Here is an 18,716-nt window from a genome sequence, read left to right as displayed (position 1 = left end):
TTTTCTGAATATAGCTTCTTAGGTTTTGTGCAAGACGGCTCTCATAGTTTGTTTCAATTCTGAGGCAGTATGTTTGTGCCTTCACTAGTATCGAAGGAAGTGATCAATTTATATGATGCCTTTATTTTTTATCCTTATTATAGAATCAGCCTTCTGAAACATGCCCTGTAAAGGCTTCCTGGCTGTTAATCTAGCATGTTTAAATGAGATTTATGGAAAACCTGGTTAATCGTTCATGTATGGGATTCCCTATCTATTTTAGATCTGAGGAATAGGTAATATCAGACCAAGTTAGTGTGGGAAAAACATTTTAGAAATATTAGGGAAAATGTCACATTTAAATTTTCTTTCCAGATGGGTTAGATTTCAGGTATAGTCATTCTTTTGTTCTTTTTCACAAGAAAAGTGCCAACTATCACGCCAGGTTCTAAAAATTGGTCTTTTACTTTATCCTGAAAAGATCAAAGGCAAGATAAACAATTAGAGAATACGATCACTTAGGATCTTCTCTCATAACAAAATTACATTTTCCTCAAGAGAGAATTTCTTTTTGAGGTAAGTAGTAGCAAAAAGTTCTAAGGCATATAGATGAGAGTTAGAAACAGATTAGCTTCCCCATTCCTTGATGACATTTGTGTATGTATAAATAATTCAGGATTATTATTCAGAATAGATTTGCTGACGTTTTTTAGAAACATGGTAGAAGCACACAGAATTTTCATTTGTATTGAAAAATGCTTTTCCAAGCAAGTCTTTCAATTCCTTTGCACCCATGTTGGAACTGAATAATTAACAATGGAAAGACAAGTCTCTATAGATCAAATGTTCTGTGGAACTATTGGGCAAATGCCTTGAACTACTGGCTCTACAACTTTTTTATAACCCTTCATCAGCAACATCCAGCCCTTCCCATAGCAGTGTGTAAAACCCTGTGAAGTTATTGCTGCTTAGCACATGATAAACACACTTGCTCTTAATTAGAATAAAGGCAAATTAGAATATTAAAGGAAGAATTATCCTGTTTGGATACCCTCATGTCCATGAAATAAAATGATTCTACTGCTGTTTTAAAACATCTAAATATACTATGTTTTAGATGTACTCTCTCTTTATTATTTAATGAAAATATTTTAATGTTATTTACCATTGTTTGATGAATTGAGCATTGATTAATTAATTAATTAATTTTACTATAATTTCTTTTCCCTGAGAATAAAGCTGCATGTGTCTGCAAATAGAAGGAGGGTGAAATAGCTTCAGTATGGATGGATAAAAAGAGAAAAAGGGTTTTCTTTTATTATTATTGTAAAGTGAAATAGACATTGCTAGCCATGTGCCTTGGACAATTAACTTCACTTTTCAGGGCTCTAATGTCAATTCCTGTAATAGGTGAGCACTTATTACTTCTTCAGTGGTATAGGAGGCAATGATATGGCCTAGCAGTAAAAGTATAGGCCCTGGTATCAGGTTGTCTAGGTTCAAGTTCAATACTAGCTCTTTTGCCTGCTGGGTGTTTTGGAGTAAATTTCTTATCCTCTCTGTGCCTCAATTTACTCATCTAAAAAAGGATCCAAAAATAGCACCTACCTTGCAGAGTTGTAAATATTAGCTTACGAGCTAATTCAAGTACTTGGCATTAACTTCACCTAGTGCCTAACAACAAACAAGAAATCAGTAGCTGGTAATTATTATTATTATTATAATTAGTAATATTAGTATTAATAAAGTTGTTTTTAAAATTAAAATGTAATATATGTAAATATAGTGCAAAGTCAAAAAGAGAAACTGTTCTTGTCACGCTGTCTAAACAAAGGAGTATTGAAAAATGAGGGGGTGGTCCCCCCTTATCATGCTACTGATAAGCATCTTATCTTATTCATAGTCTGAAGTTCACATTTTAAAATAAAGTCCCAGAGCAGAACAAAAAGCTCTGGTACATATTCCACTTTTCACAGTTCTTCCAGTGTTCTCAGAAGAGGTCTTTATATAGAAATGTAGGAGCCTTCATGATAACAAACATTCAAGATGTTACCCTATAGCTAGAAACCTAGTGATTGTGTAGAGCAATATTCAAATAACAGGCTGAATTATGCACAATCTTTATGTAGAAAGATTCATATGAATATTCCTTACATTTAATTTCTGTTACCTATTTCTCTTTCATCCGAACAAGAATATTATTGTGTGTGAGACAGCTGTAAATACAGTTAATGACTAGGGGAAAACAAGAAGGGGTTCTCTCATCATACCAGATAGCAGTTCTTTTTGGAGAACCAAAACCAAACAATAGATGATGCCCAGCAGTCGTATTGAACAAATTTCTGCAATCCTACTTCATTGTCCAGATGAGACATATTCCACATAGGAATGAAGCCAAATAGCAAGTCACAATATTTGGTTTATGTCCTATGTGGAATATGGTGAAACATAATTAAATTAACAATTGGGAAATTATCTAAAATGGCAGGTAAATTATGTAGGGCATAAGCAAACAATTGCATAAATAAAGAGGAAATTTTCAAAAAAGAGTCTCCTCCTGCCTCTTCAATCTTTACCCACCTAGTCCTGTCCAGTAATACCCCCGTGTATAATTTAGTTCTAGGAACTCTGGATTTTCTGGGGACAAAATTGAAGAATTAGAAAGTCATTAGAATACATAATAAAAAGTCAAGAACCAAATTCTAGACTCTTCAGTAAATAAACAGCCCTGGGTACCCACAGGGAGTAACAAAATGTCTTACTTGCTTTAAGTAAATACATAAAATGACAGAATTTCAACTGGAAAAGATTGTTGTTTTGTTTTAATGTGTAGATTTTTATGCCTTTTAATTTACTTTGCTGCTGCATTTTTATTAAACAGTAGGCTATTTATCTTTTGTCTTTTTTCAATTTGTTTCTATAATGCCACTTTCTATTCATGACTTTAAAAATAAATTTGAAAAATCATTATATTATGTACCATAGATGCATCATGAAACATTTTTTCTAAACAGTTTATTGGTTCTACTTGGCTAACCTTTATTTTCTTAATGCTACCTCATGTTGTATGTCATATAAATTTTAGAATGGAGTTGCATATAATAGAATAACACTGTGCTATTTTTTCTGTCCCCAGAGCCACAAACCTGTACAGTGAAAGATTTTCTCTGTGCCAATGGGGACTGTGTTTCTTCAAGGTTTTGGTGTGATGGAGATTTTGATTGTGCAGATGGCTCTGATGAGGTAGGCATCTTCACAAAATCAAACAAAAAATAATGCAGTTCCTTAAAATCGCATTCGTAGTTATTATTCAGTTCAAGGAGTGTGACAAGGACAGCTCTGCATTTTGCTCCTGACACACTGAGATAAGTATTATATCTAAGTGCCGTGCTACACACATCCAGCACAGGGAAAAGCTCTTGTGCTACTATTGACAGTTAATTTTATAGTCTCTTTTACCTCAAGTGGTGAATGGCTGGGTTGGGAATAAGATGTTTGGAAACCCTATTCCCTATAGCTGATGCCCTTGCCATCTGTGAATTTGTTCATAAATTTGCTGCAGTATTTATAGTCAGGACTAATATTTTTACGCATTTTAAACAGTTTCTTCTCCCTAGTCTCTTTCTTCAGTACATATAGTCTTATAGACTTAGATATGGGCCATCAATTTTTATGAAACCACGGGTTTAGCTTTGCTTAGATGATGAATCACAATCCATTTATAATAAGCTCTATGTACACACAGTTAAGTGAAAAAGTTTAGAATTTCTCTGGATAATTACACATTAAAAGAAACTCAAATCAAACTCAGTGTATAGACATCTTTTACATCCTTCTTTTACCAAACAGTATTTTTATATAGTTAAGAAAATAAGAAAAATTTTAATGTGGATTGGGAATAACTTTAAGAAATTTTTGTTAATTCCATGATACTGTTAATTTTCTGAAGCTATCGTTGTTATGTTAAAGTTCAGAATATAAATAAATTGGGGGAGAGGATTATGAAACATGAATAGCCAAGTATGGATAATTGTTAAATATGCATGATGAGCACATGGGTCTTATTATTCTATTCTCTCTATTTTTCTGTATGTTTTTAAATGTCTAAGATAATTAAATACCCCACAAATATAAACACAGACACACTGCATCAACTATACTGTAATCTATTATAAATCAAAATCTTCTGGTGATAGAAAAAGTGTCTAGAAGTATTACCTTCTGTGTTATTGTCAATACAAATAGACCAGTGTCACTAGTTACTGAGCTCTTTTACTTGAGTTAGCCTTATTGCTGAGATAAACGTTAATTAATTCTATAAATATATACTGAGCAGTTATAATCAATGCATATATTAGACACTTGATTTATAGACAGACATGATCCCTATCCTAGTGGACCTGAATTACATAAAATGTTAATTTATGTTCCTGATTTTCTACATTTGCTACTTCATTCATTCAACCATTTATTCAGCAGTTTTTATTGAATGCTTACTTATTGAATGTGTCCCAGGCATAGTACTAGGCATAGAAGAGGAAGGTGATGAACAAAATGTATGAAATTACTTTCTCATGGGCTCTTTCTCCAACGTCATGCACCATTACATAATTTACCCCTCAGATACAGCACATTTCTAATTCTCCTTACACATGAAAAATCTTTTCTTAGTTCCATTTCTGTTTAAACTTCTTCTGTGAAGCCTTTTGTGAAACCTTTAAGAATTCATATGTTTAAAGCATATTCATTTATCTTGACAGTATATTTTATTGCAATTGTTGGTTTAGGTGCTGGTCTTCTCTTAGAATTTATCAAATATGGGGAGTAATCTTAGTTTTCTTTGCATTATTATTTAAGAAACTCTAATAAATGGTAAATCTTCAATACTTGGGAGAAGAAGGGAAGAAGAAAGGAAGGAAAGAAGAAAATCAGTTATATAGCAGGCAGTCTAAACTGCCATCAGCAAAGAGAAAACTATAGGAATTTAGAAAATAAACTCTTCTTTCTTACATGGAATGAAACTGGGAAGAAGCAGGGAGTAATAGTTTGACATGCTTCATTCACTGGGAGTTTCACAAGCTGTGAGAGTGCTGCACCTTTTGTGAAAGGAGCAGACAAATAGATTTTGGCAACAGTAGAAATTGCTAAACAGCAGAAAAACATCGTCCCAGCAAGATATTTCACTGGAGCATCCCATTTCAACCAGAGCGGTCAGACTCAAGGAAAGTAAATTTCTAGTGGATCCCTTTCATTGATCTCACATAAAGCGCTGAAAGGCCCCCAAAGGTATCACTACTATCTTATTTGACTTCCAAATAAAATCTGTATGCGAGCCAGCAGAAAATGCCAGTTGTGACAGTTCATTTCACAGTTCTACAGGAACAAATGTCAGGAGAGTGGAAAAAGAATATGAACAGCAACCAAACTGTAAAAGAACAGGTACAGAGGGAAAAAAAAATGGGAATAAGAGGAAAGAAAGAACATTAAGGGAAGTTTTGCCAAGGCAAGACAGAATTGCCTTAGGATTCTTAGTTGTTTCATATTCATCCTTCCACCCCACTCCCAAGGAACTGGCTGTACTTGCTTAGAAATATTTTTTAGCCCTTTTATTTCCCCACAATCTTCATCATCACTTACAATTATTAAAATTACATTACCCTATAACTGTCTGTTGGAGAATGATCCACTCAGAGCAATTTAATTAGTTGATAAAGCCATGGGATTTATGTTCTTTTTACATTTTTCTGTTTTATTATGACTAAGAGACAAATGAAAGTGGAAAAGGATTATAATGTTATATAGTCACGAGCTTAAATGTGACCATCTGAGTTTCTTGTATGTGTCTTTTTTGGGTTTGAAGACATTTGTCTAAAAAATTAATTTTAATTATGTCTGTGTTGTTTTTGACAGAGAAATTGTGAAACAAGTTGTTCCAAAGATCAGTTCCAGTGTTCCAATGGTCAGTGTATATCAGCAAAATGGAAATGCGATGGCCATGAAGACTGTAAATATGGAGAAGATGAGAAAAACTGTGAGCCAGGTAAAATGCTTGAGGCCATATTTCGTTTAACTAGTATTTTAACTTGGTTAGAATTTAAATTTAAGCAATGATATGCATAAAACAGTGGCAAATAATGCACATACTTACTGTTTTTAAGAAATAATCTGAAATATCTGTAGGTAAATTAATTGGTGTGCCCTTCATATGTTTTGAAAGTGTTCTGGCAGGTAAGATTGTTATTATTTCAAGATCCAAGCATTACTCCCCAAAATTTGGTTTTCTGGTCTCTATATTTTTCTACACCATTTGGAGTTGTTTTTCCAAGACAGCAACATGAAATATGTTGAAACTGTAAGTATGATAAAAGTCAGGTTTTGATTCTGGAAATTAAGGTTATAAAACAGAATGTAGTAGTTTCAATGTGATACCAACTGAGAAAAAGGATGTCTATTATTTCTATTTATATCATGGTCCAAAATAAAAATAAGATTAAGAAGCAAAACCAGAGTATAGGAAGAAAAACCCAATTTATACATTTCTATTCCTTAAACATGACTTTAAATATACTCATTAAATTAACTTTTATACTTAGGAATTTTAATAACAATATTCTACAGGAAAAAAAATACTGGGAAAAAAATCACTTTGTAATCTATGTATATGGTAATAAGCACTTTCATGGTTAAATTACTTTGAGAGACTAGGTCAGAATTGCAGATACCTGACACACACATTACCATTGTCCCAGTACCGTGCCCATGGTCCATGTTGCTAATTGATCACATCGTTTTTCTTACTGAATCCAGACATATTCCCAGACTCCTTATTAATACAGATCCCTAGGCAAACACTGCCAATTAAAAGAAATTAAATCCCAAGGGAAAAGCTTTTTAGCATTCCTGGACTAAGTAATTTAGACCACAAAGTCATTATGTAAGTACATTTGGCTACCTAGTAGTCTAATATAAGGCCAAGAACCCCAGAGGTTTGAATGCAAACTTAGCAAACTCAAACACATAGACAAAGAAAGATCTCATCATTATTATGTCAATTAATTAAATTGGGTATTGGTAGTAACTTATTTGTCCACATTTAAAAAAATTTTTCCATATCATAAAGAAATACTTTGAATTCTAGACTCTGCTAATTATACATATATTCATATTTAAAATCCCAAACCAAAAAAAAAAAAAAAAAAGCAACTTCTTAAAACTTATGTAAATATGACATTTATATCAAAACAGCCAAATAGATATCATGGGGTCTATGAGACCATGCCAAGATTTCCACTTTTAGCTTTATACAATGCGCATATGAATTAACATTCCCAAAGGTCACTAAATCCTATTACAGTTTTTAAAATAATCTGAGGCTTTTGTCTTTTAAATAAATTAATTTAAAATTGTAAAAAAATACATTTAACTCTTCACAAATCAGAAGGATGGAGGATATAGAGGGTTTTTTTCTTTCCCTTTCTTTCTTTAGTCTAGTGAGTTGAATACTTATTGAACAGGCTATTACATCATGAGGTATATTTAATACAATGCAATAATATTGTAAAGCACATCTTAAGTCAGTATTTAATATCAGATGTTGAATATAGCTCAAATAATTTAAACTATTTTCATTACTATGTATAATTTTTATATGCTTATATATGCTTTTATCTATTAACCATTCATTCTGTTCACTAAATCTAAATTTCAACTTTATATTCAGCTTCTCCTACTTGCTCATCAAGTGAATATATATGTGCCAGTGGAGGATGTATTTCAGCATCTTTGAAATGTAATGGAGAATATGATTGTGCTGATGGTTCAGATGAGGTAAAATCTATCTTTTGGTTAAAATCTCTGAAATACATGAATTAGGTTTGAGAAAGCAAATATAGTAAAAACAAAGAGACAGAATCTTGATTCTTAGCACTGTCTAAAATGTCAAGACAAGAACATTGGATACAGTAATTTCAGCAAATACCTGAATCTTCGTGCTGTCCATAGACTAAACCCTATTGTCATTTGCAGAGGTGATATTCATTAAATAAAAATAAAAGAAAGCCCACAGTATAATCAATCTCCAGTATTGTCAGCTGCATGTTTATCTTGCTTGTGACGATAGCATTATCATTAATGAAAACTGCAGTGGCCGTTTGTATTTGAACAGATGGGCTGTGTGACTGAGTGTAAGGAAGATCAGTTTCGATGCAGAAATAAAGCCCACTGTATTCCAATTAGATGGCTTTGTGATGGAATTCATGACTGTGTGGATGGCAGCGATGAAGAGAACTGTGGCAGAGGTAAGGTACTTTGTGTGCGTGTGTGTGTGCGCGCGCGCCTGCAAATAAGAGAATGGCAAGAATGGCAGTTAAGATGCTACGCAGAATATTTTCATAGTGTGCTAGAGGCAGAGGATAAGATCATTAAATGATTCTCCTTTTCTAGTTTCATTACATAATAGCCTATTCTAAATAAGCAAAATCTGGCTCATTTTCAGACAAGAGTATAAATTCGTCTTCATATAACAAAGACAACCAAAATGCAAGTGTTTTTTGGGTGCCTATCATGAGCATGTCTTTGGACTAGATGTTGGGTCAGGGATGGGGATATGAGAAGAATCCAGGGAACATAGCCACTATAGCCATTCCTACCAAAGTATTTTCTGGGCACGTTTCTCTTCCACATTGCTTGCCTTGTTTCTGAAAGACTAGAAACAGCATATGGTATACTATACCACACCTACTAATATGCTAGATCATATATAGGTTATAGGTTGTGCCTCAAATTTCTTTCTTGCCATATGGTTGAGAAAATGACCTACATTATTTGTCAGTCTGAAAGAAACTTTGTTTTATAGCATCATTTTTTTCCAGCTATGTGAAAATCCTGACAGATAACTTTTTAGTTGTAAGTCACCACATTAAAAACAGCAATTATGGCTACTTTAGAGTTAATGAGAGGAAAGCAAAGAAATTATAGGGTGAATCTTAAAATGACCACAAATTGCAGCATTCTTATTATTTTCATAATGTTAGATATATTGTTTAAATACAAATTTTTTTACCTACTTATAAAAGTCTCTCAATCAACTTTACATTTTAGAATATTTGGAACATCATCAACAGAGATGATATTAGATTTTGACATATGTTGCAAGGCATTTAAACAGACATTCAGGGTTTACACAGTTTAAATGGACCTAAAGTATTTACTTCTGTAAATATCTAGTCGCTCAAGGAAAAATATCTTCTACTTTCTTTAATATTAGATCAAAACTTTATGATGTACTATATTTCTTTTCCAAACCTGATAAAGTATTATTATATCAGCAGAAGAAATCCTATTTCTCATTTGGAATCTGCAGTACCTTATAAAAAACTGTAAAAGATTAAATTTCCGTAATAGCTGTTTCTTACTTTCGCTTAAGTTCTCACACTTTCTTTCTGTCACTCTAGAGAAAGCAAACTTTGTGGACATTCTGGTAACAACAACTCATATACAATCTTACAGTCAAAGACTTTGGGACCACAATTAAGCTACTCATCATCTACCATTTTCTAATTAATAAGCTCTATCCCCTCAGCTTCAGTCACTGTCACCAGTCTTGTTCTTTTCCTCATGGCTTCCTATCTGGGCTATTAGTGACCCAATTGGTCACCAGTACATCCTATTCACTGCTGCCATGTTCATCTTATTTAAATGTGACTCTTGTTATGTCAGTCTTTACTTAAAGCTCTTCCTGGTTAGATACAAATATCACAACCTGGCAGTCAGGGTTATAAGAGAATGATCCCATTTCACCTTTCCAGTCTTATAACTCTACTAATCCTCTTTATGCATCATAAATTCTAGCCAAACTGGAAGATAATATTCAAGCAATATCCTCCATGCTTTTCAACATCTTTCTTGATTATTCTACTATTTTGCCATCTCAATACCTTTGCCAGTAAAAATTATATCTATTCTTTTAAGTCCATCTCAGTTACTACTGTGTCTTCAACCAAATTGCAGTCTGTTTTTAGTTTCCCTAGGAACCATTTGATTGCATTCCTGTTGTCATGTACTTCCTTCTAATATAATCACTTCTGTATTATTTGACTAAGCTTCCCTGTTGGAATATGAGTTTCTTGATGTGAAAAATTAGGTATGCAAACAAAATGTGGGAGTACATTTCAGGCAGTGGGATCATTATGTTCAAAGTCACAGAGGTGAGGGAAACGATTTGTTTAGGAGCCACAAGTAATTGAGGAGTCATGCTATAGACCTTGGTTTTAATATTATGCATGTTGAGGAGTTTTCCAAGGCTTTTGAGGAGTTTTCTAATATTAAAAAAGGAAGGGGTGATGGGATTTGAATTACGTAACAGCACAGAGAATTTACTGAGATGAGAATCAAGCAGTCCAGTTTCTCGTCTTATCTCTATGGACATTTCTGTGCTCATGTTTTCATACTATCAAGTCCAGCCACAATGAAATGTCTCCAACAGCTGTAGAAACACCTGGAAAGTTAGCGTGTGCCTGGGAAGATGGGTGGTGGTGGGCAATCCTTTCAGGATTTAGCAACTTTTTTAAATATTGGATTTCATAAAAAAAGTGTTTGAACAAAGGATTCTAGGTTAAAAAATCAAACATTAAAGTAAAAAACTGAACATTATAGTATTTGAAATCTGAGATAACTTTCAGATTTAAAATGACTATTAAATGTTTAAGCTTACTGACTAAAAAAAGAGTTGAGAGCTTTTAATTCAACCATTTAGAAATATGTCAAAGCTCCCCTACCCTCCCTATTTCTGCTTCTAACATTTCTTGGGTTCCTTTGCTGCTAGGTAATTAAATTCCAATGGAATACCTTGTTGGTTAAAGTGTTTGATCCTGTATGGATGTACCATAAGGCATGACCAAGTTCAGATTTCTAGTATTTGATTTGCTTCCAGGAAGTTGTTTAGGTATTGGAAAAAAGCACTTCAAGGCACTGAGGAAATAAAATGCCAGAATAAACATCTCTTCTGTTAAATGTTACTTCCATTCATCTCAAATCTGGACTCGTGAGCTAACAGGGGCTAAGTGCTGGGGGCTGGAAGATAAGAGAACTGCAGGATAAACATGGAACATTTTCAATGTGAATCAATTTTACTGGTTTACTTGAAAAGGACTGAAATCCCAAATACTATGGAATTAACAGCAGCATTCACTTTTTAAAAAAAATTTATTTATTTATTTATTTATTTTTTGTTGCATTGGGTCTTCGTTGCTGCATGAGGGCTTTCTCTAGTTGCAGTGAGCGGGGGCTACTCTTCATTGCGGTGCGCGGGCTTCTCATTGTGGTGGCTTCTCTTGTTGCGGAGCACAGGCTCTAGGCGCATGGGCTTCATGAGTCGTGGCGCGTGGGCTCAGTAATTGTGGCACACGGGCTTAGTTGCTCCACGGCATGTGGCATCTTCCCGGACCAGGGCTTGAACCCATGTCCCCTGCATTGGCAGGCGGATTCTTAATCACTGCGCTACGAGGGAAGCCCAGCATTCACATTTTTAAAGGTAAACCATGTTGCCTTAAGGAAACTTGGTGTTTGTTTGGCCTGAGCTTTCAAACTTTATTCTTTATAGCAATTTTGTTGGAAAAGATAGTTATTCTTTTTAGCAATCATCAGCTCAAATGTGTATATTATTATAGAAATTATAAAATATATATTTAAGCTTATCTCAACCCAAATAAAGATGAGAACGCTAGATGATTATTTTCTGTGATGATTCACTTGTCCAAATTTCTATGAAACTGCCAAGAGCCAAGTTATATTTAGACATAGGTTATTGTTAATTAATATATACTTATCTATTTTTCTAATAACCTCCCATTGAGCTGATCAAGAACATGACTAGGAAACTGGAATTTTAATCCATCTAATCTCTTTAAATAATACCTGTTTTTAATTGTTTATGTGTGCTTCATGCCATTTCAAAATAAGCTTGTTAAGTTAAGATGTCTTGGAAACCCCCCACCCCACCGATGCATTTTTTGCAATGCAAATTCTTCCTAGTACAATAGGAAACCTTTTGTAGGTTATCATAAAACCTTGCCTTTCTGCTACAATTATGATTTCATTTATATTTCTCTTATTCTTAATAAAAATAGTGGCATGTCCAACACTTTTTTTTCTTGTTTTATTTATTTATTTATTTTTGGCCACACTTTGTGGCATGCAGGATCTTGGTTCCTCCATCAAGGATCGAACCTGTGTCCCCTGCAGTGGAAGCCTGGAGTCTTAACCACTGGGTTGCCAGGCAAGTCCCGTGTCCCACACTCTTATGGGGAAAATGATAATGTTATGTAATACAATACCTTTGGGAACTCATTTTTTTTTCCTTTTAACAATACTGATGTGCTCCAAATAGAGTTTTTAAAAATAATCAGAGAACGTCAAGAGTTCACAAATTCTGTTCGAATTTAGACCATTTTAGAATGGAACATGCGATGAGATTTAGTCATTAGAATCTTTATTCTGAAAGAATACAACTCTATTTCATATTCTATGGATTTTGATATTGAATTAAGCCAAAGCTCACCTCAAACCAATATTCATATCTTTAATACTAAAGGCTGTTCATGTTATATCTTTTTGTTTTCAGACAGAGTTCCTAAATGGTAATATATTTTCTTGCATTGATTTTGATAATTGAGATTATTTTAAAAATTAGGGCATTTTAGAGTTGAATATTGCAGATGTTTGAAAGAAAAGGGCATCCCAATGCCAGATATTGTACTGTCAGAAATCTCACATGGTGACATTCACCTTGCTGCACTCACCAAGGACCTGCCTTTTTCTGTGTCTTAGTTTGTTAGTGCTCAGAGGTGTCAATGTAAGCTGTACCAGTTCTGTTAAGCATTTTTGCAGGAAAACTTAGGACCGTTCTGAATGGTATCACTATAAATTCCTGGCCTCAGCTTCAACTACCACTCAAGATTCTAAGCAATCTACCTGTATGTTTTTAATCATCTCTCTCTACCATTAACCATATCAGGTTTTTAATAAGTTGATTCACCTTCTCACATTCCACCTCACAGCAATAGTAAAAACCATGAGCTTTTTTCAACATCTAGACAGAAAATTAACTAAGCTACATATAGCTGTGCCTAGCCTTTCCTCCTTCCTTTCTCTTGAAATGGAAGACTTGTCTTCCAGTCTAAGGATAATCCTTTTATTTTGCTTTAGATCTCAAATCCTTCACACTTTCTTGATTCTCAAGGAACTCATTATCTGAATTACCTTTTCTCTCTTCTGTATCCTCAACATTACCTTGTCTACTGAATTCCTCAACTTCCTCTTTTCTTCCTCCCCTTTAAGGCTAAACTTCTGGACTACCAATTCTTCATCTATAATAACCAACTACAAACATTTCACTAAACCCACCACCACTTCACTAAAGCTACTCTCTTAGCATCATTTAAACATGCTAACTATTAACTTCTTGTTAGAAAAGTTTTCAGGTATTTCTCCTACCACTCTGGCTACTTCTTCTCAGTCTCTTTGGTAGATTCCTCTTTATCTATTCAAACTTTAAATGCTGATTTTCTCTGTGTTCTCTTCTAAATTTCAAATAATAACTGTATTCTGATCGTTCCCGACTCTACATTTACACCTCAGAAACCTATCCCATACTTCAGACACATTTATCCACTAGCCTGCTAAATATCACCACATGATTGTCTTACCAGTAACCTAAATGAATTGTCTCATTATTGCCACTAAACCTGATCCTCCTAATGTGATCTTTTATTTATTGAATGACACCAACATTCACTGAATGATCCAAACAAACCAAAAATTGAGTACTGTGTTTGACTACTCACTCTCCTTTACTACCCTCATCTAGTTAGCCTTCAGATCCTGAGGATTCTACCTCCTGAAGAGCTCTCAAATGTAGCTACTCTAAATCAGGTTTCCATCAGTTGTTTTCTGAATTGCTGCAAGCCCTCTTCAAATTGGTCTTTTTCCTCCCATCTTGGCTTTACTCTCCCTGTCTTCATTTCTAAGTTTTCCTCACTGTAGCTAGTGTTGTCATTCTAAAACCCAAATCTCATTCTGTGATTTCCTAAGTTAAATCTTTGCTACTGGAAGTGAATTACTAGAGATTAGTGTGCAAGTCAAAACTCAGAACAAGAAGAGCTTATTGACTCTTACAAGCCTAGGCTCATTATTCTCTCCAAAGTACATACATAAAATGAACAATGCTTCTTTCTTGGAATTTTCTAGGCTTGCAAGGATGAGCACTATCACTCCCCAGCTCCGTGTTTTAATAAACATATCCATTTATAATATGTTAATACCTTCAATCATCAAATCTCACCAATACAGAAATGATATTACTTATATATGAAATTTAAATTGGTAATATAATTCTCTGAGAGCAATCTTATTTATCTTAATTTTAAATTCCCATTAAGTTTCTTTGTGTGGTTTCCCCATGTACTCCTTGCAAATATGAACTTATAAATCTTAACCGTACCTCTTTTGTAGCATATCAAGATGTTGAGCCCCATAGAAATTAATACACTTTTCCAAAGCAAGACAAAACAAGTTCCTATCTCCCTAACCATTGCCGTTTCTGCTATATATTGGTACATATCTAGACATACAACTAAAGTTTATTAGTATTTTTGGGTCCTTTGCCTGTGGTGGATGTATTTAATTTTAAGTTAGAATGTCCCTGTATTCTTTTTTTTTTTAACATCTTTATTGGAGTATAATTGCTTTACAATGTTGTATTAGTTTCTGCTGTATAACAAAGTGAGTCAGCTATACGTATACATATATGCCCATATCCCACCCTTCTTGCGTGTCCCTCCCACCCTTCCTATCCCACCCCTCTAGGTGGTCACAAAGCACCGAGCTGATCTCCCTGTGCTATGTAGCTGCTTTCCACTAGCTATCTGTTTTACATTTGGTAGTGTATATATGTCAATGCCACTCTCTCACTTCGTCCCAGCTTACCCTTCCCCCTCCCTGTGTCCTCAAGTCGATTCTCTACATCTGTGTCTTTATTCTTGTCCTGCCCTGAGGTTCTTCAGAAACTTTTTTTTTTTTTTAGATTCCATATATATGTGTTAGCATACAGTATTTATTTTTCTCTTTCTGACTTCGCTCTGTATGACAGACTCTAGGTCCATAGACCTCACTACAAATAACTCAATTTCATTTCTTTTTATGGCTGAGTAATATTCCGTTGTATATATGTGCCACATCTTCTTTATCCATTCATCTGTCAGTGGACACTTAAGTTGTTTCCATGTCCTGGCTATTGTAAATAGTGCTGCAATGAACATTGTGGTACATGACTCTTTTTGAATTATGGTTTTCTCAGGGTATATGCCCAGCAGTGGGATTGCTGGATCGTATGGTAGTTCTATTTTTAGTTTTTTAAGGAACCTCCATACTGTTCTCCATAGTGGCTGTATCAATTTACATTCCCACCAACAGTGCAAGAGGGCTCCCTTTTCTCCACACCCTCTCCAGCATTTATTGTTTCTAGATTTTTTGATGATGGTCATTCTGACCGGTGTGAGGTGATACCTCATTAAGTTTTGATTTGCATTTCTCTAAGGATTAGTGATGTTGAGCATCCTTTCATGTGTTTGTTGGCAATCTGTATATCTTCCCTGTATTCTTGATGCTTTCTATTTAACTGTAAAGAGAGAAAGAATGCAAACATTTAAAAAATACACACAAAAAGAGTACTCTATTGCAGAATTTTTATAAGAATAAATAATATTTCCTCACATCACCAACTTATAAGTCTGTTATAAAATTAATTGTTTCTCTATGACTGCAAAAAGTTTTTTCTGGTCCTTCTGTTTTTAATAGTTCAGTCTGTCAGTTTCCAGATACAACTGAATTATCTAATAATTTTTAAAGTGTCTTTTCTTTCCAGAAAAGCATAATTTTTAGTAAAGAAAATTAATGCTATTTAAAATCTAAGTTTTTTTACACTCAGTAACATAGAAATGATATGAAATGGAAGGGAATTTATATTTGAGAAAACTTGATTCTATCATCTTATGATCAATATGTTCTAAAGAAAATATTATAGACATGAGTGTGATATCAGATTGTTTTGAAAAGTTAAAAACGAATACCTTTTAAAAAAAAGTTTGGACATTATATATTCCTAGTATTATATGAGAAAAAAATAAGGAAATGAGACACTAGATACTGAGCTGAGAATTAGAGGAATATGTGTTTTGCTGACTGGAATTAATTATGCTATATCTCTCTGTCTCTTTTTTGTTTTAAAATAAAGGAGGAAATATATGTAGAGCAGATGAGTTCCTTTGCAATAATTCCCTCTGCAAACTACATTTCTGGGTGTGTGATGGAGAAGATGACTGTGGAGACAACTCTGACGAAGCCCCTGACATGTGTGGTATGGCATTTCATGTGGCTCTAGATTGTACTCTCATCTCCTGATGTAGTGTGCAGGCGTGAATCGATGAAGTGGTGAGGTGAACCACAAATTTTACCGTCCTGGGGTTAGGTAGATAAAGTATAACCACAGATACAGCTTTTGGTCAGGTAATAAGAGATAACCCTGCTCAAAGTTTGTGACTTTATAGAGAGCCCTCCTAAATCTGAACTTGCACATGTCAGCACTATTCAAAAGATAGATTATGGTCTGTCTAGGAGGATTTAGAGTAGTTGACCTTTTGAATTGAGTAAGGTTCATATAAAGACTTTGGCTTTATACCCAATTGGTGTTTAGGCTAAAACAATTTTTTTGACAGATAAGCATGGAAAAAATGTGCATAATCAAATCATGTACTTCCACAAGTCACCCACTACTGAGACTGTGGTTATTCAGAGAAGGGAAATAAATATGCATAGAGATATACAGACATTATCTATCTATATCTATCTACCTATCTATCTATATACATATATATGTATCTTACAAATGTTAGGCAGAGAACTGCAATTAGGAGTTATTTAACATTTATATCTGAAAATCTTAACAAAATTTATTTCTTCTTCAAATTCAAGTTACTTCTGACATTTGTCACAATCGTGATTATGCAACCACCAACTATAAATATAAATGTGTGCCTTTAGATCACTAAATTAAATGATTTCCTGTATTTGGTAAACACTTTTGTTCTTCATCTCATTCTTTTGCTAATCTCAGCAGAAAAGATAATTTAACTTTTAATTTAAAGAAAAATACTACTACTTTGGATATAACTAAATAGCACATCAGGTGAATTAAAGAAAACATAGCATGAGTGTATGTTCTTAAATTCTATGTTCTATTTGGTATATCAAATTAAACTAATTATTTTGATAGATGATGATATTGACTACAGATGTTACAGTTGAAGAAAAAAATCTGAAACAAGGAGGCAGCTTTATTTTAAACACATTTTAAAACTTGAAAAAGACAGTAGTTAGAGAATTGATCTCTGTAGGTACAACTGATGAGTGATATAACTAAATTTCAATTTCAGTTCTTCTACATAATCTTACAAAGTGAACTCTAGAGAATGACCAGAGATAGTATTGTTTCTGAATCATAATAGTTGAAAAAATATGAGTTTACCAATATCAAGCCAAAACCTATTATTTTTATAAACTATGTTTTTTTCTTCTATTCTCTATTCCACTTCAGCACAAAGCTATTGAGTGTAATAGGAAATGTTTGGAAACTAATCAACCACGTGGGGCTCCAGAGTCACCCCCCCAGAACCACTTCAAGGGCCAGGAAGTGATTCTCAGGGACATGCTGCATAGCTGCTGGAAAACTTGTAAAATACATCCAGCTTAATTCTGTGAATATTTTTGCATTCCCCTCAGTCATCAGTATCAACATTGAGTCAAGCTATGATGTTCTGGAGACTGTGCTAAGTAATTGGGATTAAAAAAAAAAAACCTGAACAGAACATGGTTCTCTTTGACAAGGAGATCTTATTCTGGTTGGAAAATAATAATTTCCATAAATTATATTTTAAGCAATAGTAGAATTAAGTAAAGACAAGGCAAAGAGGGATAAGATGAACTCTGCCTGAACGGAAATTCAGAAAGCTACAGTTTTGAAAGATCTAGGCTAAAAGTCACCATAGGCATAGAGAACAGTGTGGGGAAAAGTACCATTCATTCATTTAATAAATATTTGTTAAGCTAGAGACTGTGATTATTTGTGGTGATATAATGATGAGAGAAACAAATATGGACCCAGACTTCACAGAGCTGAGAATCTAGTGGAAGAGGGATATTAATTATCATAAAAATATATAGTTACAAACTATGATACATGCAATGAAGAAAAAGTATAATAAGTTATAAAAATATAGATAGAACAGAAGGATTTTACTCAATCTTGGATTATAAGAAGTAACATTTGAGTTTGAGTCTGAGAAATTTATAGCTGCCAGGTAGGTGAAAGGGATGGAGTGAGAGTGGATGACACAACATTTTAGGCAAAGGAAACAAGATGTAGAAAGGCCCTGAGGTAGAGCGAACCATAGTTTACTAGAGAAGCTGAAAGATATGTGTGCTTGGAGAATACAGAGCAAGATAGATAATGGATGAAACTGAAGAGACAGGAGAGATACATGGAATCTTGTGAGTCTAGATAGGGATTTTTAGATTTAACCTGAAAGCAATTAAAAATACTATAGAATTTAAAATAGAGGAGGCACATAGTCATATTTATATTTCACAAATATTGGATAGAAATAGGCAAGAATAGTTAAGACAGT

At 33.9% G+C, this 18,716-nt stretch overlaps 1 protein-coding gene across 1 annotated transcript in view; it reads left to right on the top strand.

The window, feature by feature from the left end:
* LRP1B (LDL receptor related protein 1B) overlaps nt 1-18,716 on the top strand; it is a 1,885,740-nt gene that overhangs the window by 1,720,267 nt on the left and 146,757 nt on the right. The window contains exons 69-73 of the mRNA XM_082465229.1: nt 3,116-3,222; nt 5,890-6,019; nt 7,700-7,806; nt 8,144-8,276; nt 16,268-16,390. Of these exons, the coding sequence (XP_082321355.1) occupies nt 3,116-3,222; nt 5,890-6,019; nt 7,700-7,806; nt 8,144-8,276; nt 16,268-16,390 (600 nt within the window). The remainder of the gene's footprint in view (nt 1-3,115; nt 3,223-5,889; nt 6,020-7,699; nt 7,807-8,143; nt 8,277-16,267; nt 16,391-18,716) is intronic.

Source organism: Balaenoptera physalus, assembly GCF_965194825.1.
Source record: "Balaenoptera physalus genome assembly, chromosome: 6".
Taxonomy (NCBI): Eukaryota; Metazoa; Chordata; class Mammalia; order Artiodactyla; family Balaenopteridae; genus Balaenoptera; species Balaenoptera physalus.
Note: the sequence above shows the minus strand (reverse complement) of the source record. Positions and strands in the feature narration are given on the sequence as shown.